General features: G+C 40.9%; 3 protein-coding genes across 3 annotated transcripts; 2 read left to right on the plus strand and 1 right to left on the minus strand.

Moving 5' to 3' along the window:
* Window positions 1-4543: 4543 nt before the first annotated feature.
* her1 (hairy-related 1) lies at window positions 4544-7474 on the minus strand. The gene is made up of 4 exons (XM_064971117.1): window positions 7448-7474; window positions 7234-7329; window positions 6583-6673; window positions 4544-5274 (listed from the first exon to the last, which is right to left on the minus strand). Exons 1-4 carry the CDS (start codon window positions 7472-7474, stop codon window positions 4544-4546), a joined length of 945 nt encoding a protein of 314 aa, XP_064827189.1.
* A 6022-nt stretch (window positions 7475-13496) lies between these two features.
* On the plus strand, window positions 13497-14554 carry her7 (hairy and enhancer of split related-7). Its single transcript, XM_064971118.1, has 3 exons — window positions 13497-13541; window positions 13830-13925; window positions 14042-14554. Exons 1-3 carry the CDS (start codon window positions 13497-13499, stop codon window positions 14552-14554), a joined length of 654 nt encoding a protein of 217 aa, XP_064827190.1.
* Window positions 14555-17313: 2759 nt separating this feature from the next.
* On the plus strand, window positions 17314-18673 carry LOC135543889 (transcription factor HES-7.1-like). Its single transcript, XM_064971203.1, has 3 exons — window positions 17314-17493; window positions 17809-17904; window positions 18021-18673. Exons 1-3 carry the CDS (start codon window positions 17449-17451, stop codon window positions 18531-18533), a joined length of 654 nt encoding a protein of 217 aa, XP_064827275.1. The 5' UTR covers window positions 17314-17448; the 3' UTR covers window positions 18534-18673.
* Window positions 18674-23316: the final 4643 nt, after the last annotated feature.

Here is a 23316-nt window from a genome sequence, read left to right on the forward strand (position 1 = left end):
AAGAGTTGCAGTCTGTTTTTGGATTGAGTGGCCAGTAATAAATTGGTCCTGAACATCTCTAAAAGTAAGAACATTGTATTTGGTACAAATCATTCCCTAAATTATAGACCTCAGCTGAATTTGTTCATGAAGGGTGTGGCTGTTTAACAAGTTGAGGATACTAAATGACTTGGCATTACCTTAGATTGTAAACTGTCATGGTCAAAACTTATAGGTTCAATGTTTGTAAATAAGAATTTGTTCTTAACTGACTCGCCTAGTTAAATAAAGGTTACACATTGTAAAGCTGGGGAGAGGTCTGTCTGTAATAAAGAGATAATCTGCTTTTTCGACACCACACTCCACAAAGTAAGTCCTGCAGGCTCTAGTTTTATCTTATCTTGATTATTGTCCAGGCATATGGTCAAGTGCTGCAAAGAAAGATCTAGTTAAGCTGCAGCTGGTCCAGAACAGAGCGGCACGTCTTGCTCTTCATTGTAATCAGAGGGCTAATATTAATACTATGCATGCCAGTCTCTCTTGCCTAAGAGTTGAGGAAAGACTGACTTCATCACTTCTTGTTTTTATAAGAAACCTCAACGTTTTGGAAATTCCAAATGGTTTGCAAAGTCAACTTAGACACAGCACTGACACACACACTTACCCCACCAGACATGGTGCAGAACAAATTCAAGGAAACGTACAGTATTATCCAGAGTCATGAGTGCATGGAACTCCTTTCATCTTATATAGTGCAAGTGAACAGCAACCCTGGTTTAAAAAACAAATAAAGCAACACCTCACAGCACAACGCCTCTCCCCCAGGTGACTTACTTGTTGTGTGTATGTACTGACATGTACTGTATTTCTAACTAATAGATGCACACACACACTACGTTTTTAAATGTTTGTAAATTGTAAAGTATTTTGTCTGTAATGTCTTCTTCGTTATGTCGGACCCCAGTCAGACTAGCTGTTGCCATTTGCGTCACGTAATGGGGATCGTAATTACTTAAATCAAACCTCCTGTAACCCTTTTACATTTTTTTATTTTAGGCTATAAATGCCAGGACAGTGATGTTTTGCTAACCATAGAGGGGTTGGTTGTTTAGCAACAAAACCTACATTTGCTTAACTGTGAGGCAAAACAGATGGTGTTGGCTTAGATTGTTGACAACATGTAAACTATATTTAGTCTCCAATGTTTATTGAAAACATAAATGCATTTGCACAATGAGCACTTGTTTTCTCTCAGATACATTGTTACAGTTGTTGGTTAGCTAGCTAGTGAATTTTAGCCATATTAGCAGTGACATGAAATCAGTGGAAACACCTCAAAACAACACATGGTATCAAGAACAACATGAAACTATGATTCCACACATGACAGTTTCTTGTCGTTGTTGATAGCTATCTGGCCATCCAGAATCACAACAACTCACAGACGTCTGCCCCATTGAAGCATGCGCATTGTTTTCGCGACGTTGTCAGCTAACCCATCTATATTGCCCAGAGAAACTGTTTTGATTCAATTATAATCTGAGGTGAATTTATTAACCTTACATGAAAGTCGTAGCTGGCCTAGAGGCATGTTGTTTTTGTTGCCTCTGGGTAAGCATTTGATTACTTTGCTATTGCATCATAATATTGGCTCCATGCCACCTGGTTGGGGATTTATTTTAAAAAGTTAGCTAGACTTATTTCCAACATCAATAGGCATATACAGTGACTTGCGAAAGTATTCACCCCCCCTTGGCATTTTTACTATTTTGTTGCCTTACAACCTGGAATGAAAATGTATTTTGGGGGGATTTGTATCATTTGATTTACACAACATGCCTACCATGTTAAAGATGCAAAATATATTTTATTGTGAAACAAACAAGAAATAAGACAAAAAAACAGAAAACTTGAGTGTGCATAACTATTCACCCCCCCAAAGTCAATACTTTGTTGAGCCAACTTTTTTTTTACCCCTTTTTCTCCCCAATTTCATGGTATCCAATTGTTGTAGTAGCTACTATCTTGTCTCATCACTACAACTCCCATACAGGCTCTGGAGAGACGAAGGTTGAAAGTCATGCGTCCTCCGATACACAACCCAACCAGCCGTACTGCTTCTTAACACAGCGTGCATCCAACCCGGAAGCCAGCCGCACCAATGTGTCGGAGGGTACACCGTGCATCTGGCAACCTTGGTTAGCGCGCACTGCGCCCGGCCCGCCACAGGAGTCGCTGGTGCACGATGAAACAAGGACATCCCTACCGACCAAGCCCTCCCTAACCCGGACAACGCTAGACCAATTGTGCGTCGCCCCACAGACATCCCGGTCGCAGCCGGTTACAGCAGAGCCTGGGTGCGAACCCAGGGACTCTGATTGTACAGCGCCCTTAACCACTGCGCCACCCAGGAGGCCCTGTAGAGCCAACTTTTGCAGCAATTACAGCTGAAAGTCTCTTGGGGTATGTCTCTATAAGCTTGGCACATCTAGCCACCTGGATTTTTGTCCATTCTTCAGGGCAAAACTGCTCCAGCTCCTTCAAGTTGGATGGGTTCTGCTGGTGTAGAGCCATCTTTAAGTCATACCACAGATTCTCAATTGGATTGAGGTCTGAGCTTTGACTAGGCCATTCCAAGATATTTAAATGTTTCCCATTAAACCACTCAAGTGTTGTTTTAGCAGTATGCTTAGGGTCATTGTCCTGCTGGAAGGGGAACCTCCGACCCAGTCTCAAATCTCTGGAAGACTGAAACAGGTTTCCCTCAAGAATTTCCCTGTATTTAGCGCCATCCATCATTCCTTCAATTCTGACCAGTTTCCCAGTCCCTGCCGATGGAAAATGATCCCCACATGCTGCCACCACCATCATGCTTCACTGTGGGGATGGTATTCTCGGGGTGATGAGAGGTGTTGGGTTTGCGCCAGACATAGTGTTTTCCTTAATGGCCGAAAAGCTCAATTTTAGTCTCATCTGACCAGAGTACCTTCTTCCATATGTTTGGGGAGTCTCCCATATGCGTTTTGGCAAACACCAAACATGTTTGCTTATTTTTTTCTTTAAGCAATGGCTTTTTTTCTGGACACTCTTCCTTAAAGTCCAGCTCTGTGGAGAGTACGGCTTAAAGTGGTCCTATACTCCAATCTCTGCTGTGGAGCTTTGCAACTGCTTCAGGGTTATCTTTGGTCTCTTTGTTGCCTCTCTGATTAATGCCCCCCTTGCCTGGTCCGTGAGTTTTGGTGGGTGGCCCACTCTTGGCAGGTTTGTTGTGGTGCCATATTCTTTCCATTTTTTAATAATGGATTTAATGGCGCTCCGTGGGATGTTCAAAGTGTCTGATATTTTTTATAACCCAACCCTGATCTGTACTTCTCCACAACTTTGTCCTCTTTGGAGAGCTCATTGGTCTTCATGGTGCTGCTTGCTTGGTGGTTCCCCTTGCTTATTGATGTTGCAGACTCTGGGGCCTTTCAGAACAGGTGTATATATACTGAGATCATATGACAGATCATGTGACACTTAGATTGCACACAGGTGGACTTTATTTAACTAATTATGTGACTTCTGAAGGTAATTGGTTGCACCAGACCTTATTTAGGGGCTTCATACCACTTATTTTTTTTTTTAAATTTAAACAAGTCATTTTTTTACATTTCACTTCACCCATTTGGACTATTTTGTGTATGTCCATTATATGAAATCCAAGTTAAATTGCAGCTTGTTATGCAACAAAATAGGAAAAAAATGCCAAGGGGGTGAATACTTTAGCAAGGCACTGAAAACTCCAGCGTTGTTCATGTTCATTGGAGACATTAATAAGAGATTATGGCTTTGGATGCCATCTACAATAATCTTAAACCATGACACATATCTCAACCATACTTATAGCCTAACTAGCAGTTATATCTGGCACTTAAACCATACTAGTGTTATTATCATGGTTTTGATAAGTAGGGCCTTACAGTGATTACATATCTAATGCATTAATTTAAATTTAAAAAATCCAGTTTTATTCAGTTTAAATGTTCTACTGAGTTGGTTACATTAGCACTGACAGGCAGTGAGACAAGTTGGAAATGAAGCAAGTTAACAAAATAAGAACTTTATTCTCATGAGTTTATTTACAAGACTTTGTACATGATAAAACATAAATATATTTACAATACTTTACATGATTTATAATTTAGGAAAGAACCGGAGACAGGGAATAACTGTATAGGAATGTAAAATAAGAAATTCATTGTTCACGACAAGAAAATAAAGAGGAGCTCCAGGAACTCTGAAGAAAATGTCATAAAACAGAGAATTGTTCAGTCTGTTAAACAGGCCTTTTAAAGTGACAGTGACAGATTTTCAGAAAACGTTTGATTGTCCTTGACCTCCACATCTTTTTCTCTTAGCCGGCCCTCACCACACGCTGCTTGATAGGAAAGATTAATGTTGTTCTGAACATGTCCCATGATGATCTGGGTGGCTAGGTTTCCGTAAAGATTTTCTCAGAACACAGATTGTGGACACGTGTGTGTGTCCTGTGTGGATTTCTATCACCCTTCTCCTCCACATATCAGGACCAGGGCCTCCATACTACCTGGGGCTGGATCTGAAATAGTGACCGCCTCAGAGTCCTTGTTGGGCCTACAGGTACAGGGCCAGAGAGACTTAGAGGGGTGGGGGGACTGGACACCAGGGGAGGATGGGCTGGTATCAGAGGCACCACGGGCCGAGATGTAGAGTGAGAGGGGGATGACAAGGAATCTGATGGACGACGAGAGGGGGAAGGAGGGAAGGGGAAGTGGCATGGCATGGAGAGGTATGGAGGGGTAGTGGTGAAAGGTGGCGAAGAGTTTGAGTAACAGGGGGAAGGTGGGGGTGAGAGGGAGTAAGGGGGAGATGGGTATGGGTGTGAGAGGTGTTGGGTAGGGTGGGGGTGGTGGAGCACAAAGGTGTTGGGATAGATGGGAAGAGAGGTGTTGATATAAGGGAAAGTGGCCTCCCTGCTGGCTCGTTGATGCCCCATCACTGTGCTCTCCTTCCTGTTTTTCACTCTGCCCAGGAAGCATGGTCCTTCTGCTGCAGGCCCCCAGGGCTGGAAGTCCAGGGGGAAGGTTGGGCTCTGCACCTTCCCCAGAGGGCAGGCACTGTGGGTATCCAGGTGGTCCCTAAGTCCCTGGACAAAGCTCTCTCTCTGGGATAGGTCCACGCTGTCGATGTAGTTGCACAGGCGGGAGATGCACTCTGTGAAACCTGCACTATAAACAGGGTTGGGTAGGGGCTGTGTTTTCTCGTGTATGGGGCCTGTCCATTGGGAAGTCACAGCACTAGTCACTGGAGCAGAGGACTCTTTCATGGACTTTTCTGTGAAGGCTAGTGTTGGTCAATAGTGAGAGCCAGGCAGTACAGGGAGTAAATACAAAGGAGAGGACAGAAAGAGAAGAGAGGACAGAAAGCGAAGAGAGAACAGAAAGAGAAGAGAGAACAGAAAGAGAAGAGAGAACAGAAAGAGAAGAGAGGACAGAAAGAGAAGAGAGGACAGAAAGTGGAGAGGACAGAAAGAGAAGAGAGGACAGAAAGAGAAGAGAAGACAGAACGAGAAGAGCGGACAGAAAGAGAAGAGAGGACAGAAAGTGAGGAGAAGACAGAACGAGAAGAGAGGACAGAAAGAGAAGAGAACAGAAAGAGAAGAGAGGAGAGAAGAAGAGAGAACAGAAAGAGACGAGAGAACAGAAAGAGGAGAGAGGACAGAAAGAGAAGAGAGGACAGAAAGAGAAGAGGACAGAAAGCGAAAAGAGAACAGAAAGAGAAGAGAGGACAGAAAGAGAAGAGAGGATAGAAAGTGGAGAGAGGACAGAAAGAGAAGAGAGGACAGAAAGAGAAGAGAGGACAGAAAGTGAAGAGAGAACAGAAAGTGGAGAGAGGACAGAGAGTGGCGAGAGGACAGAAAGAGAAGAGAGGACAGAAAGAGAAAAGAGGACAGAAAGAGAAGAGAGGACAGAAAGTGGAGAGAGGACAGAAAGAGAAGAGAGGACAGAAAGAGAAGAGAGGACAGAAAGTGGAGAGAGGACAGAAAGAGAAGAGAGGACAGAAAGAGAAGAGGACAGAAAGTGGAGAGAGGACAGAAAGAGAAGAGAGGACAGAAAGTGGAGAGAGGACAGAAGAGAAGAGATGACAGAAAGAGAAGAGAGGACAGAATGTGGAGAGAGGACAGAAAGAGAAGAGAGGACAGAAAGTGGAGAGAGGACAGAAAGAGAAAAGAGGACAGAAAGCGAAGAATCCAGAGAGGAAGATGAGCATGTGATAAAAGATCATTCAAAAGTGGACAGAGAGAGAACAGTATGGAGAATCAATGGGAGTGTAGTCAAAACAATTAGCAAAAGCCAATGGTGTGTGCGTGTGCGTGTGCGTGTGTGTGTGTGTGTGTGTGTTTGTAGAGGAGATATAGGGAGGTTTTGGGGAGAGAGAAAATAATTATTAGCACTCACATTAATATCAACAATGTTGTGTCTATATCAGCAATTTGGGGGCGTATTTCATTTACCATTTCTGAAATAAATTAAATAACAAACCCACACCAGAAAACTATTTTTTAAATGGATTGATAGATACCTTTGCTGTCATGCCCATTTGATTTTCTTCGTATGTAATCCACGGTCAACTCTAAAATTTCAGCCTTTTCTAATTTGGGATTTTTCAGCCGCTGTGAGAGAGAAAGAATAATCCTACTGAACATGGCATAATGCACAGCCATTGCGCACAATATTTCACATTTTAATTTTGAAGGACTCATTTTGGTATGGAAGTAATTATGATTTTATGGTCAAATTTAAACAACATATATGCCACAGAGGTGCCTATAAAGTTCCTGACAGACACCAAGTCCCGTTTTCAATTCCATTCAATTGAGAACATAGATTAGGATACGTGGGTAAAACTCGAAGTTTCGCGCAACACCATTTCTCTATAGCATTCCCAGGAGTCTGGTTTGTTTGCGGTTTTACGGGCTGTTTGAAACGTCATTAATAAGTTGACAACGTCTATTATTAATATACAACTTATCGGTTCCCTGCTGTTTATTATTCCCCCCACCCAGTGGGCACACACTGGTTGAATCAACGTTGTTTCCACGCCATTTCAATAACGTTAGGTTGAACCAACGTGGAATTGACGTCTGTGTCCAGTGGGCTCATTCATACAAGAGGGACACACAAGGGGCTGATTTCAGACGCAACTAGAAAAGCTGTGGCCAACTCCGCTCACCATGTCAGAAGTTTTGCTTAGCAGAATAGTCCTTAGCTCATCCAAGCCTTGATTTATCCTATCTCGCCTCTTCTTTTCAATCACCGGTTTTAGAACCTAGAAAATAATAATAAGAAGTTATTTCAACAAAACCAAATCCAAAACCAATTCACGGACACCGAAATATATAGATGAACTAGTTGAAATATAAATTCTACGCAGGGTCTGAACTTACCCTCTTCAAGGCTTTACGATTATCCATGTTTGATCTCTCCAACTTTACTCGGTGAAGAAGAGTAGGCCTATATTAATAAAGACGACTTTTCCAAAAACAAAACGATAAATTCATCCAATCCGGCCAGGTCAAGCTGAAAAGAAAGTCTCCACACTCGCTCGGGACTGGTTTATTACCATTTGAGCCCGCAGGCTATTTATAAGGTCAAGCAGACCGATTGTCATTGGTTGAAAGGTGACGATGTCGTTCACGACCTTATGCTAACTGCACTTACTCCTTCTTGATACTCACAAAAATGATTATATGTTCGAAGATATGGAGAAAATATATATATTAGCAAAATAATAAATACATGAGCTGTTTTCTGCTACTGTAATCTATCTAGTAAATCAATGTGCCTCCTTGGAATGGTCTAATATATATATATATACAGAATAAACATTTAGAATGAGAGTATAGCCCATATATATAGTCCATATAGCCCATATCTTCATCCTAACCTGTAGATATGGCTGACGAAGAAGAGTAGGCTGTGTGATTCGGTGCATTATTATTATTTATTTATTTACAAAAATGTATATAAAATGACCCCCCCCCCTAAGACGCAGCCATATGCTATACAGTATTATGTTATGACGTATAAATGCCAGGGTTAGACTTCTTTGACCTTTATTTGGCATTGACTATAATATGTTTATGACATTATTGGCGCAATTGACCAGTAAAGCAGTGATTGTTTTATGTAAATATAGGACCAATTTGGTACAAAATGTTGGAATAGCTGGAATACTATATTGAGTTGGTGGGAGTGTCTTCACACTCAATGCATTATAGGGGGTATTTTGACTATCCATAGCAGTGTAGCATAAATTCATATGTATGTGCCAAATTGTCCTTTTAGACAAGAGTGCCCTGGGAACGTTGGTTTTCTCGTGGGAACAGAGAAATACTGTTGCTGAAAAAGTGTCAGAATGAACACAATCACACCAACTCGAACACACTCGCCTTTATGATGTATACATTCCATGTAAGTGCCAATTTACGCATTACAATAGCCGCACCTGGTGTGAGCGTGCCATACTAACCATCCGCTACAGGTGAGGTTGCGCTATTAATCAACATGATATACACATATGAGCCGTGGGAAATTTGATATGCACGAGAATTGAGAATAGCACTACCATCTATGGTTACCGTCCTGAGGTATGGGGTCCGCTCACCAACCAAGAAATTACCAAATGGGACAAGCACCAAATTGATACTCTCAAAATATCCAGAAAATAGCACAGTAGGTTTTAAATAACAGTATAACATACATACTAAAACTATTTAAAGGAAGGTTTACAAGATGGGATGTCAAATATCTGCTTGATGATATCCCGTTAATTGTTTGTGCCTGTGGTGACTTGCTGGGATAATGTCAACAATATCCCTATTTTTATTTATTTAACTCAGTTAAGAACAAATGCTTATCGTATGTTAACAGAGCACGACAATTTTACCTTGTCAGCTTGGGGATTCGATCTAGCAACCTTTCAGGTTAGTAGCCCAAATGCTCTAACCATTAGGCAACCTACTGCTCACTCTCGCATTGGAAAGGGCAGGAGTTGTGGTTTATTAACTGTTAGAATATGAACATTATTCAGTGAGAGGTATTTAATTAAGGGACATTGAGTGGCGCGGCGTCACTCAGGCGGGCTGTATCACAACCGGCCGTGATCACGAGTCCCATAGGGCAGCGGACAATTTGCCCAGGTTCGGTTTGGCCGGGGTCGGCCGTCATTTGTAAATATGAATTTGTTCTTAACTGACTTGCCTAGTTAAATACATTTCATAAAAAGTAAAATAATATGATATCAAAGTGTTGCCGCTAACGTTCTGATAGGTGTGTTTGTTCCCACACGCACATGTCGACCCTCTGACCCTGGAATCAAATGTCCTGACACAACTCACACAATAAGTTCAATTAACACCAATTAAGCATATAGTTTGAATAGCTTATTGAATTTTGCGCAGAATGCCATAATATCGTTCTGCCTTGTCAGTCTGGGGGTCACATTTAATGTCAAACTCAGAAGTTGAAGTTGTTTTTCACACACACACGTGCCTGGGTTGTTGTGTTTGTATATTTATTTAACTGGCAAGTCAGTTCAGAACAAATTCTTATTTAAAATGACGGCCTGCCCCGGACAAACACTATCGACGCTGGGCCAATTGTTCTTCGCCCTACGGGACTCCCAATCACGGCCGGTTGTGATACAGCCTGGAAGCCAATCAAATCTGTTTGGAGCCCTCCAGCACTGAGGTGCAGTGCCTAAAACTGCTCCGCGACTCTGGAGCAATGAGATTGGCCCGTACTTTCTAAGATGAGTAGACCAAATTCATTTTGCTGTTCTAATGTCACAGACTGGGAAAATGTCCCTCGGCCCTTTCCCTTGGGAAAAACTATAGGATTTACACATTTGTTTATGAGCCTACCTGTTAGAATTTGTACATAATTTAGAAGACAAGTGTCGCCAATGAATGAGGTGCGATGTTTCCCATAGCACACACTGTCCTCTTAATAAATGTAGGCTAAACATAACGTTAGACTATTATTACATACAACATGTAGCCTATCACAAAGTTACATATTATGTCAATATTCATCCTGTCTGAATTGATCAAAATCGAAAAGCTTAAGCTATTGACTCTGAGCGTATTTGGAATGCGTAATACCATTTGGTGCTGCGTGTGCCGTGGAGACTGATGGTCGACTCTCGCCAATCATCTCACTTCTCAACTGTCACCAACACCTCTCCCGTACGCACGACATTTGTCTGTCACACACACGTGCCATGGTTGGTTTGTTTAGGACAGTGCGTGCCTCAGATCCATGAGGTTACTTTGATCCTCAAGTTATTAGCGACACCGCAAGAGGGCGGTATGAACAATTGAGAGACCAATGGTGATCCCTCAACAAGATCTTATAGCACAAAAGTAGATTCATGTGAACAATTGCAATTTTAGTTTTTCTCAATATTATAGGCAAACTCTTGAAATTAGATTAATTAATATTTGTTTGGTTTTTAGATCCAGATTGTCAAGCATGGCACTCTTCACAGCATTCACTGTATGTTTTGCGCGTTTTGCCGTGGTGGTTTAATGCATTCAATTGCTATGTTAGGCCTATACTTTAGAACTTTGACCAAATTCACTTTGCTGTTCGCAGATGTGACAGTCTGGGAAAATGTCACTCAGCCCTTTCCCTTGGGAAAGTTTTTCGTTTAACACATTACCTGCTAGAATTTGTACATCATTTAGCGATGACGTGTTGCCACTGGAAGTGCGATGGTTCCCACAGCACACGTTTCCCTTTAAATGTAAATTCAGTTGAAATATAATTACATCTGAATACAATTATTTACCACATACATTCCTCTACATATTTATTTGGACAGTGAAGGTAAAACTTTCTGTACTCCAGATTTGAGATTTTAGAACAGTACAGAATGTCATTTTCACACCTGTTTTACCATTTAGAAATTAAATAATCTCATCCCCCCCATTTGAAGGTGTCATAAATATTTGGACAAATTCACTTATTTGTATTAATATAGGCTATGTGTATTAAAGTAGTCTAAAGTTTAGTATTTGGTTCTATATTCATAGCATTGGGCGGCAGGGTAGTGTTTAGAGTGTTGGACTAGTAACCGGAAGGTTGCTAGTTCAAACCCCCCAGCTGTCAAGGTACAAATCTGTTCCTAGGTCGTCATAATGTTTCTACCATGTTTTGTGCTGCAGCCATGAAGTGTTGCTACCATGTTGTTGTCATGTTGTGTTGCTACCATGCTGTGTTGTCATTTGTTGCTGCCTTGTTATGTTATTGTCTTAGGTCTCTCCTTATGTAATGTTCTGTTTTCTCTCATTTCGTGATGTGTGTTTTATCCTATATTTTTATTTTATTTTTAATCCCAGCCCCCATCTCCGCGGGAGGCCTTTTGCTATGCTATCATTGTAAATAAGAATGTGTTCTTAACTGACTAGTTAAATAAAATAAAATGTTACCGTGTATGCATTCAAGGGCAGATATTTAAATAAGGGTATTAGCTTAAAGCAGTAAAATCACCTGAAAGTGCTATCCAGAGTGCGAATTATACTGTGACATTCAGGGTTCTCTATTTATGTTCGCACGCGCACGCGCACGATCTACTGTCGCTTTATATGGGCTTTACAGTAAAGGCATGTCAATTAAATGTAAAAATGTAATACCTTCTAATGTGTCCTGAACACAACCAGTCATGATGTTTTCATTTGATTGTCAATAAAATGTATTCCAAAATAAGTTTAGCATCCATTTTAATGAAAAAGGACCTATATTGTTAACACCATTAGTGAAATGACATTCAGCCTACAAAGTGGCTTGTACTCATGCATGCCAGGCTTCCCCCCATAAAATGACCATAAAAAAGAAACAAACTTATACAATTATTTCTCGTTCATGTCTATCAGTGTTTAAAAACTTTCCTTCAATTCGCAAGAGGCTGAATCAATTTCAAAAGAAAAAGCATCCGAGCAAAAGGCAAACACTTCTCTGTCTTAGTATCTGTAGCCCATGTAGTTGGTGCTGTTTGGCCAACAAATATGACATGATTGATGCTGTCGGTGAGTGTCTTGGTCAAAATTATCTACAGGCTATATTCAGAGACGACCTATCAGATCTCCGAATTTCTGGGGGGTCACAGATATAAGTAGAGCGGTGGCCACCCTGTGTCACCTCCTGGATATGCCACTGCTGGATATGCCACATTCATGAGTATCCGTAACCATGGTAGCACCCATTAATGTACAACTGTTCAGAAACATATTATATTCTTATTTTAAATAAAAAGTGACTCCAAAATTACACAATACATTATTTACCATTCATTTGCGCACAACTAAAATGCATATGGATGCAACAAGTTTGAGTCAAAAGCTTGATGTCGTCATTGTGAGCTATAACATATGGGACAAAATACTGACCGTTTGATAAAATGTAATATACTATAAGATAATTTGTCCAAATACTTATGACACCTTCAAATGAGGGGACTAGATACACAAAGTGCTTTAATTTCTAAACGGTAAAACAGATATGTATGAAAATATCCTCAAATAAAAGGTGACATTCTCCAGGCTCTACTGTCGCCTCATATTAAACATTTGATGTGAAATCCAAAATGCTGGAGAATAGAGACAAATAAAAAGTTTTAGCTTCACTTTCCAAATAAATACCTAGGGGAGTGTAGTTAGCTACGTAACATCCCCAGCTTGTCTGTAAAAATAAGTCAAAAAAGGTCTGTGCATAAAATGTTGTGCCAAATGGAATAGGCCATTGTGGCTTTGTGTGTGCCTGTCTGTATTTAAGAGACTGAGGTGTCACTTAATTCATTTGTAAATCCGTGTCACACTGGAGACTCGTCGACTCTCGCCTCCACCTCCATTGTTATAATTACAATACGCGTGCCATTTCTTAGTGCTTTCATACACGTGCCCACTGGTGTTACCGCGGATGTGATGGCTTGTACAGAAGTGCCATGAGGTCCTCTTTGGGCCTCTAACACAAGCTGTTAAACGTGGGACAGCGTGAGAAAGCGCGACAATGATCTGTGTCGAAATCATTTTAACCAACAGCTCTCAACACTTCACTGGGTAACATTGGCCATCAGTCCGTTTCAATAGGCCTACATTTTTACACCCCATTATACTATTTACCCTCCTTATGACTATCTTCACGTCTTCTATGAATTCACTTTGTATGACATTTATAACTTGTAAAGGCCACTCTGCTGTATTTCAACAGTACAAGGCGCGAGGAAGCTCAGGGATTGGCTTCCGGTGACAATGGGAGGAGTGTAAAGTCATCTCGTATTCCTAACGATTTAAAAGTCGTCCAGAGACAGAAATGCCATATTGTGATTCTTCTTCAGAGACACAGCACAGAGAAATACTAATGTTCTTCTTGATTATTTACATCTGGACATTCTCTGAACTCTGGAAAAAAACAGCAGCTTGTTCATTAAGAAAGATGAAACCACTTGAAGAAAAAGAGAACAGGAAAATTGACAGAAAGGTAAAATTTGAACCAACAACATTCATCAGTATATCTGTAATACATATTAGTCAATCAAACTCGATTTTAACAAAACATGTAGGCCTATTTTGTTGTTAGCTTGTTGACTGATATTGGAATAAAAATGTGTTCCTAAAATGTACTTATATAACTAGTCCTACAATGTAAATAGATTTAGGTTTTAGGAGCCCTTACTGTAGTACAAAGTGACTGTTTCAGACACACTGGTTTACCAGAGACACTGGTCTAATCTCCCTGGTCTGATCTCCTTTCATCTTTCTCTTGTAGCTCCTCAAGCCTCAGGTGGAGAGGCGTCGGAGAGAGAGAATGAACCACAGTCTGGAGAGCCTGAGAACCCTGCTGCTGCAGGGACCACTACATCAGGTATGAAGTTCACTTCTAACTTGACTCTGCTCTAAATGCAGCTCATACAGGTGTCAGCTTCTCTGAGAAGTGTAGCATGACTGTGTATTAATCTGCCCTCTCTTTCTCTCCAACAGGGTGTGACTCAGCGTAGAGTGGAGAAAGCTGAGATCCTGGAACACACTGTTCTCTTTCTCCAGAACACTGGAGATGTGGACAGGAAGAAAGGCAAAGATGGAGAAAAGCAACATCCCTTCCAGGATGGCTTCTCAGGCTGCCTGCAGAGAGCTGCACACTTCCTGGGGCAGGAAGGGGAGGGCCTGCAGCTGGAGGCAGCACTGAACTCTACTTTCTCTGCTCGGCTGAACAGCCATGCCTGTATGAACACCGAAGTTCCGGCTAAAGCCCACTCTTCCATCTCTCTGCCCAATACAATGTGCCACCAGTCCTCACACCTGATGAAGATACAGGAGTCCCACTACAGACAACAGCTTTGTGAAGTCTACAGGAGACATCTGTCTCATGCTCACAGAGCTCCACTCCAACATGGAGATCCCAAACATCCCCAGGTGCCCCACAGACACGCTGACAAAGAAGCCCAATCCCAGAACCTCCCAGGCAGCCAGTCTGTGTGGAGGCCTTGGCCCTGATCTAGCAGAGGAGCCTGCATTGGGATATTTAACTGTAAAACAACTCTAATATCCTATGAACTGATAACCAGGATGCCAGATCCTTTTCTGCTGAGGTTGCTATGTTGTTATTAATTTATGCAGTGTTGTAAACACTGGACTCAGGGACTCCATAGATATGCAGTGATATGACAATGTTGTACTGCAAAGAATATATAAATTCTAAATATTGTACAATTTCTCTATACTTTTGTATTATAACATGTACTATGTATAAGTTGTAGTACTCTGATATCTTGTCTATTTTTGCACATTTATTTATTATGGGACTTGTTCCTATGTTTTTCCAGATATATAGGCCTGTATGTTTAAATACAAATAAAACACATTCCTTTAAAAACATTATCTCAATGGTATCTTAATCCGTAATGTATTACAGTGTCAAATGTGTTTTTGGTTATTGTTGTCATCTGCTAATGTAGTGGCACTTTCCAGCGCGATCCAGCATGTTCCTATGCCAGTTATAAGTATTGCAAAGTTATCATAGATCTGCTCTTCATTGATAGCTGGCACGTGTGTGTTTGAGTCAAAGGTGCGTAGAGACCACGCGCTTTAACACCTCAAGTTGTTCCCGCGTGAACATCAAAGTGCTACGTGACAGCAAGCTTCAATCACACGTTAAATTCAACGGAAGATTTCGGGGGCCTTTCTATATCCCGAGACGATGTCATCTGCCGGAAACAAGGAGCTTCTCTTGACATTCCCAAACATACACGAAAGATGTCGTCGTCTCGTTGGGTTATTGAAAAGGATAATTCATTCACTGTAATTTGTTCAGAGGTTAATGGTACAATATTAGCTTTTCTTAACAGATTTGTTTTTATTTCATATTCCTATGGTTTGTAGGCTTTATAGCATATTATTCATAAACCAGCAGTGGGAAATGCTTGGTTTAAGGAGAGTTTACATATATTGAACGATTTACTCTCAAATATCAAAACTAGCCTAATGTCTAAAAGCAACTTCCAACGTAATTAACATTCATTAATATTAGTAAGTCTGAGATAGTAATTTTTAACAAATGTGGTTCATCATCAGTACACTTGGGCGGCAGGGTAGCCAAGTGGTTAGAGCATTAAACTAGCAAATCCCCGAGCTGACAAGGTACAAATCTGTCGTTCTGCCCTTGAACACGCAGTTAACCCACTGTTCCTAGGCCGTCATTGAAAATAAGAAATTGTTCTTAATTGACTTGCCAAGTTAAATAAAGGTAAAATAAACACTTTCAATGTGTGGATATTAAATATGATCCAATGAGTTTAAGAGAGGGATAATAGTTCGGTTAATGGACATGTTCTGTGAGGTAACTTGCAGAGTTGTGTCATTCAGCACACGCTCTTATCCACAGCGACTTACAGTAGTGAGTACATTCACCTTTGCTCATAAGGCTCCCCGGTGAGAAAAGAACAAACAACACACGTATTACAGCTGCCATTTTCTACCAACTGAGCCACACGTGACCACAATCCCTTCCAATAATACTATTAAATTACACTTGCTTTATCAGACGAAGTAACTTTTACAGCATGTGGCTCAATATAGGCCGCATTTTTTTATACTGATTATCCTGAAATAGTTATATTGACAAGCCAAGAAAATGAGGAGACCAAATTAATCTATATGGCCCCTGATGTGATACGCTGGGAAACACTCCCGAGCTGTTTCCCTTGGTAGAAGGTGTAGGATAGACAGCAATTTATTCTTTATTACCTGTTAGAATTTGTACATCATTTAGCAAAAGCCACCACTGACTGTCTGGTGGAGCATTCCCAGGTTCCCAGTTCTCACCGGTACACATCGACATCTGAAATGTCAATAAACATAGGCTAATATAACAATATAATTAAATCTAAATAATAGTATCTATGTAATAGTCAATTGTATTAAAGCAATATTCATCTACTAGCGACAGGTAGCCTCGTGGTTAGAGCGTTGGGCCGAAATCCGGAATGTTGCTGGCTTATTGAATTGCAAAAATAATACGGCGTTCTGGACATGGCAGTTAATCCTCTGTAGTTTGTCATTGTATATTACAACTTGTTTTTTTAACTGACTTGCCTCGTTAAATAAAGGGTACATTTTTAAAAAACTAAGTCAAAACACGTGTTGAGTCTGTGCGTAAAATTCTGTGACAACTGGAATGGGCAATACCTTTTGGCTGTGCGTGTGACTGTGTGTTTGAGAGGCTGAGGTGTCACTTAATTCAATTGTAGTAAATCCGTGTCACACTGGAGACTCGTCGACTCTCGCCAACACCTCTCTCGTAATTACAATACGCGTGCCATTTGTTAGCGCATTCGAAAACATGCCCACGGGTGTTACTGTGGATGTGATGGATTCTACGGAAGCACCACGAGGTCCTCTTTGATACACAAATTGTTAAACGTGGGACAACGTCCGAAAGGAAGACAATGAGCTATGTCGAAATCATTTCAACCAACTGCTCTCTTTACTTCACTGTGTTACATTGGCTATCAGTCCGTTTCAATAGGCCTAAAGATTTTTAAACCCCATTATGCTATTTATCCTTCTTATGAATATCCTGACTTCTTCCACGAATTCACTTTGTATGACATGTATAACCTGTAAAGGCTACTCTACTGTACTTCAACAGAACAAGACGAGGGGAAGCTCAGGGATTGGCTACCGGTGGCAATGGGAGGAGTCCAAAGTCATCTCATATTCCTATGAATTTAAAAGTCGCCCAGAGACAGAAATGCCATATCGAGGCTCATCTTCAGAGACACAGCACAGAGAAATACTACTGTTCTTCTTGATTATTTACATGTGGACATTCTCTGACCTCTTTAAAAATACACAATTTAAGGACATTAGTAGCTTGTTAATGAACAAAGATGAAACCACTTGGGGGAACAGAGAACAGGAAAACTGACAGAAAGGTAAAATTTGAACTTTTGAAGTGATTATATTCATCAGCATATCTGTAATACCTATTAGTCAATGACAATCGATTTTAACTAAAAAATGTAGGCCTATTTTGTTCATAGCTTGTTGTTTGATCTCAGCTTGTTAACAGATATTGGAATAACAGTGTGTTCCTAAAATGCACCTATGGAGCTAGTCCTACCACGTACATAGATGTAGGTTTTAGGAGCCCTTACTGTTGTACAAAGTGACTGTTTCAGACACACTGGTTTACAAGAGACACTGGTCTAATCTCCCTGGTCTGATCTCCTTTCATCTTTCTCTTGTAGCTCTTCAAGCTACAGGTGGAGAGACGTCGGAGAGAGAGAATGAACCACAGTCTGGAGAGCCTGAGAACCCTGCTGCTCCAGGGACCACTACATCATGTATGAAGTTCACCTCTAACTTGACTCTGCTCTAAATGCAGCTCATACAGGTGTCAGCTCCTCTGAGAAGTATAGCATGACTATGCATTAATCTGCCCTCTCTTTCTCTCCAACAGGGTGTGACTCAGCGTAGAGTGGAGAAAGCTGAGATCCTGGAACACACTGTTCTCTTTCTCCAGAACACTAGAGATGGGGACAGGAAGAAAGGCAAAGATGGAGAAAAGCAACATCCCTTCCAGGATGGCTTCTCAGGCTGCCTGCAAAGAGCTGCACACTTCCTGGGACAGGAAGGGGAGGGCCTGCAGCTGGAGGCAGCACTGAACTCTACTTTCTCTGCTCGGCTGAACAGCCAAGCCTGTATGAACACCGAAGTTCCGGCTAAAGTCCACTCTTCCATCTCTCTGCCCAATACAACGTGCCACCAGTCCTCACACCTGATGAAGATACAGGAGTCCCACTACAGACAACAGCTTTGTGAAGTATACAGGAGACATCTGTCTCATGCTCACAGAGCTCCACTCCAACATGGAGATCCCAAACCTCCCCAGGTGCCCCACAGACACGCTGACAAAGAAGCCCAATCCCAGAACCTCCCAGGCAGCCAGTCTGTGTGGAGGCCTTGGCCCTGATCTAGCAGAGGAGCCTGAATTGGGATATTGAACTGTAAAACAACTCTAATGTCCTATGAACTGATAACCAGGATGCCACATCATTTTCTGCTGAGGTTGCTATGGTGTTATTAATTTATGCAGTGTTGTGAACACCTGACTCAGAGACTCCATAGATTTGCAGTGATATGACAATGTTGTACTGCAAAGAAAATATAAATTCGAAATATTGTACAATTTCTCTATACTTTAGTATTACAACATGTACTATGTATAAGTTGTAGTACTCTGATATCTTGTCTATTTTTGCACATTAATTTATTCTGGGACTTGTTCCTTTGTTTTTCCAGATATATAGGCCTTTATGTTGAAATACAAATAAACACATTCCTTTAAAAACATTGTCTCAATGGTATCTTAATTTGTAATGTATTAAAGTTTCAAATTTGATTTGGGTTATTGTTGTCATCTGCTTTCTCAGGCAGACATTCAATAATTAAATTACTTATTTACCATTCAACCAACTCAAGGTGTCACGTTCTGATGCCAGTTAAAAGTACTGCAAAGTTTTCATAGATGTTCATTTCATTGATAGCTGGCGTGTGTGTGTTTAAGTGTAAGGTGCGAAGAGACCACGCGCTTTAACACCTGTTACCTCCCGGTCAAGAAGAGCAAAGGGTTCAGAGACAGCGTCCTCCAATCACACTTCAAACTCAAACGAAGGTTTTTAGGGCCTTTTTTACAACCCGAGAGAATGCGGAATGGCGGAAACAGGGGGTTTCTCTCGACTTAGAAAAATTGTCCTACTCTACTTCTTCGAATATAGGAATGAATCATTCATTCACAACCCCCTGGGGCGGCAGGGGTAGCTTAGTGGTTAGAGCGTTGGACTAGCAACCGAAAGGCTGCAAGCTCGTATCCCCGAGCTGACAAGGTACAAATCCGTCGATCTACCCGCGAACATGCAGTTAACCCACTGTTTCTAGGCCGTCATTGAAAATAAACATTTGTTCTTAACTGACTTGCCTAGTAAAATAAAAAATTTTGATCAGGGGTTCATGGTAAAATATTTATTTTTCCTTAATTGAAAAAAACGTATTTTCTTATCCGAAGTATATTTTATATAGGCTCTATAACAAATTATGCCTTAAACGGCAGTGAGACAGCCTTGGTGTAAGGAAGGTTTACAACTATAGAACGATTTACTCTCAAATATCGAGAGTAACTTGTAGTCTGAAAGCGAATTCCAACGTAATTAACATTCATTAATATTAGTAAGTCTAAGCTAATAATATTTAACAAATGTGGTTCATCATCAGTACAATTACAATGTGAAGGCTATTAAAAATAGTCTGACTAGATCCGATTAATTTAAGTCTGGGACGGAATACATATTTCTTAAACAGTATATATATTTATCTATATCACCATATTATTCGGTTATTAGAATGTTCTGTGATGGAATCTCAACTAATTCCAACAATATTATAAATTCACACTACCTTTATCAGACGAAGTACCTTTTACAGCATGTGGCTCAATATAGGCCGCATTTTTTTAATATAACCATTAACCTGAAATAGTTATATTGACAAGCCAAGAAAATGAGGAGACCAAAATCATATATGGTCCCTGATGTGATACACTGGGAAATTGTCCTGAAATTGTTCCCTTGGGAAAAGGTGTAGGATAGACAACAGTTTGTTCTTTATTACCTGTTAGAAATTGTACATCATTAGGCAAATACCGCCACCGACTGCCTGGTGGAGCATTCCCAGGTTCCCAGTTCTCACGCGCACACATTGACCTCTGAAATGTTAATTAACATAGGCTAATATAGAAATATAATTAAATCTAAATAATAGTGTAATAGTCAATTGTATTAAAGCAATATTCATCCACTAACAAAGTCAGAAGCGCCTGTTGGTTCTGTGCGTAAAAGGTTGTGCCAATTGGAATGGGCAATACCTTGTGGCTGTGCGTGTGCCTGTCTGTGTTTGAGAGGCTGAGGTGTCACTTAATTAATTTGTAAATCCGTGTCACACTGGAGACTCGTCGACTCTTGCCTACACCTCCATTGTTATAATTACAATACGCGTGCCTTTTGTTAGCGCTTTAACTCACATGCCCAGTTGTTTAACTGCGGATGTGATTGATTCTACGGAAGCACCATGAGGTCCTATTTCATGAGGCGGCAGGGTAGCCTAGTGTTTAGAGCGTTGGAATAGTAACCGGAAGGTTGCAAGTTCAACCCCCCGAGCTGACAAGGTACAACATTTTCGTTCTGTGCCTGAACAGGCAGTGAACCCAATGTTCCTAGACCGTCATTGAAAATAATAATTTGTTCTTTACTGACTTGCCTAGTAAAATAAATATACAAGTTGTTAAACCTGGGAGTCCATGAGGTCAGAGAGAGAGAATGAACCACAGTCTGGAGAGCCTGAGAACCCTGCTACTCCAGGGACCACTATATCAGGTATGAAGTTCACCTCTAACTTGACTCTGCTCTAAATGCAGCTCATACAGGTGTCAGCTCCTCTGAGAAGTGTAGCATGACTGTGCATTAATCTGCCCTCTCTTTCTCTCCAACAGGGTGTGAATCAGCGTAGAGTGGAGAAAGCTGAGATCCTGGAACACACTGTTCTCTTTCTCCAGAACACTAGAGATGGGGACAGGAAGAAAGGCAAAGATGGAGAAAAGCAACATCCCTTCCAGGATGGCTTCTCAGGCTGCCTGCAGAGAGCTGCACACTTCCTGGGGCAGGAAGGGGAGGGCCTGCAGCTGGAGGCAGCACTGAACTCTACTTTCTCTGCTCGGCTGAACAGCCAAGCCTGTATGAACACCGAAGTTCCGGCTAAAGCCCACACTTCCATCTCTCTGCCAAATACAACGTGCCACCAGTCCTCACAGCTGATGAAGATACAGGAGTCCCACTCCAGACAACAGCTTTGTGAAGTATACAGGAGACATCTGTCTCATGCTCACAGAGCTCCACTCCAACATGGAGATCCCAAACCTCCCCAGGTGCCCCACAGACACGCTGACAAAGAAGCCCAATCCCAGAACCTCCCAGGCAGCCAGTCTGTGTGGAGGCCTTGGCCCTGATCTAGCAGAGGAGCCTGAATTGGGATAATGAACTGTAAAACAACTCTAATATCCTATGAACTGATAACCAGGATGCCACATCCTTTGCTGCTGAGATTGCTATGGTGTTTAAATGCAGGACTCAGGGACTCCATAGATTTGCAGTGATATGACAATGTTGTACTTCAAAGAATATATATATTTGAAATTTTGTACAATTTCTCTATACTTTAGTATTACAACATGTACTATGTATAAGTTGAAGTACTCTGATATCTTGTCTATTTTTGCACATTAATTTATTCTGGGACTTGTTCCTTTGTTTTTCCAGATATATAGGCCTGTATGTTGAAATACAAATGAAACACATTCCTTTAAAAACATTGTCTCAATGGTATCTTAATCCGTAATGTATTAAAGTGTCAAATTTGTTTTGGGTTATTGTTGTCATCTGCTTTCTCAGCCAGACAATCAATAATTAAATGAATTATTTACCATTCAACTAACTCAAGGTGTCTTGGCACGTTCCTATGCCAGTTAAAAGTATTGCAAAGTTATCATAGATCTGCATTTCATTGATAGCTGGTCAAAGGTGCGTAGAGACCACGCGCTTTAACACCTCAAGTTGTTCCCGGGTGAACATCAAAGTGCTACATGACAGCAACCTTCAATCACACCTCAAATTCAAAGGAAGATTTTTAGGGCCTTTCTATAACCCAAGAGGATGCCATCTGCCGGAAAGAAGGAGCTTCTCTTGACATTCTCAAATATAAAAAAATGATGCATTCGTCTTCTCCTTGGGGTATTGGAACGGATCATTCATTCACAGTAATTTGTTCAGAGGTTCATGGTACAAAATGAGATGTTTCTCAGCGGATGTTGTCTTCTTTCATAGGGCTATGATATGCAGGCTTTATAACAAATGATTCCTAAACCTGGAGGGGGACAGCCTTGGTTTAAGGAGAGTTTACAAATATTGAACGGTTTGCTGTCAAAAATCGAGATTAGCCTACAGTCTAGAAGCATCTTCCAATGTAATTAAGATTCATTAATATTTGTAAGACTACGCAAATAATATTTAACAAATGTGGTTCATCATCAGTAAATAACAATGTGTGCCTATTTTAAAGTGGTCATAAATAAGTAATCCGTCCAGATCTTATTATTTTAAGTCTGGGACAGAAGTCACATTTCTTAGACAGGATAGCTTGTAATTTATATCACCAAATGATTCGGTTATTAGAAATGTTCTGTGATGGAATTTACCTTGACATTTTGCTAACACTCATATACACAGCGCCTTACAATAGTGAGTGAAAACATTTTCATATTTTTGAATACATGTCCCCCGTGAAAATCGAACCAGCAACCTTCGCATTCCAAATGCCATTGTCTATCAATTTAGTCACACGTGAAATCAATAATCTTCAAAAATTTTGTTAATTTACTCTAACTTTATAAGACGAAGTACCATTTACAGCACGTGGCTCAATATAGTCCCCATTTTTTACAACTTTGATCCTGAAATAGTTCTATTGACAAGCCAAGAAAATGAGGAGACCAAATTAATCTTTGGTCCCTGATGAGAAACACTGGGAAATTGTCCTGAGATAATTTATCTTGGGAGAAGGGATAGGATAGACAACAGTTTGTTCTTCATTACCTGTTAGAATTTGTACATAATTTAATGAAAGCCGCCATCGAATGTCTAGTGCATTCC

This window comes from Oncorhynchus masou, chromosome 8 (assembly GCF_036934945.1).
Source record: "Oncorhynchus masou masou isolate Uvic2021 chromosome 8, UVic_Omas_1.1, whole genome shotgun sequence".
Lineage (NCBI taxonomy): Eukaryota > Metazoa > Chordata > Actinopteri > Salmoniformes > Salmonidae > Oncorhynchus > Oncorhynchus masou.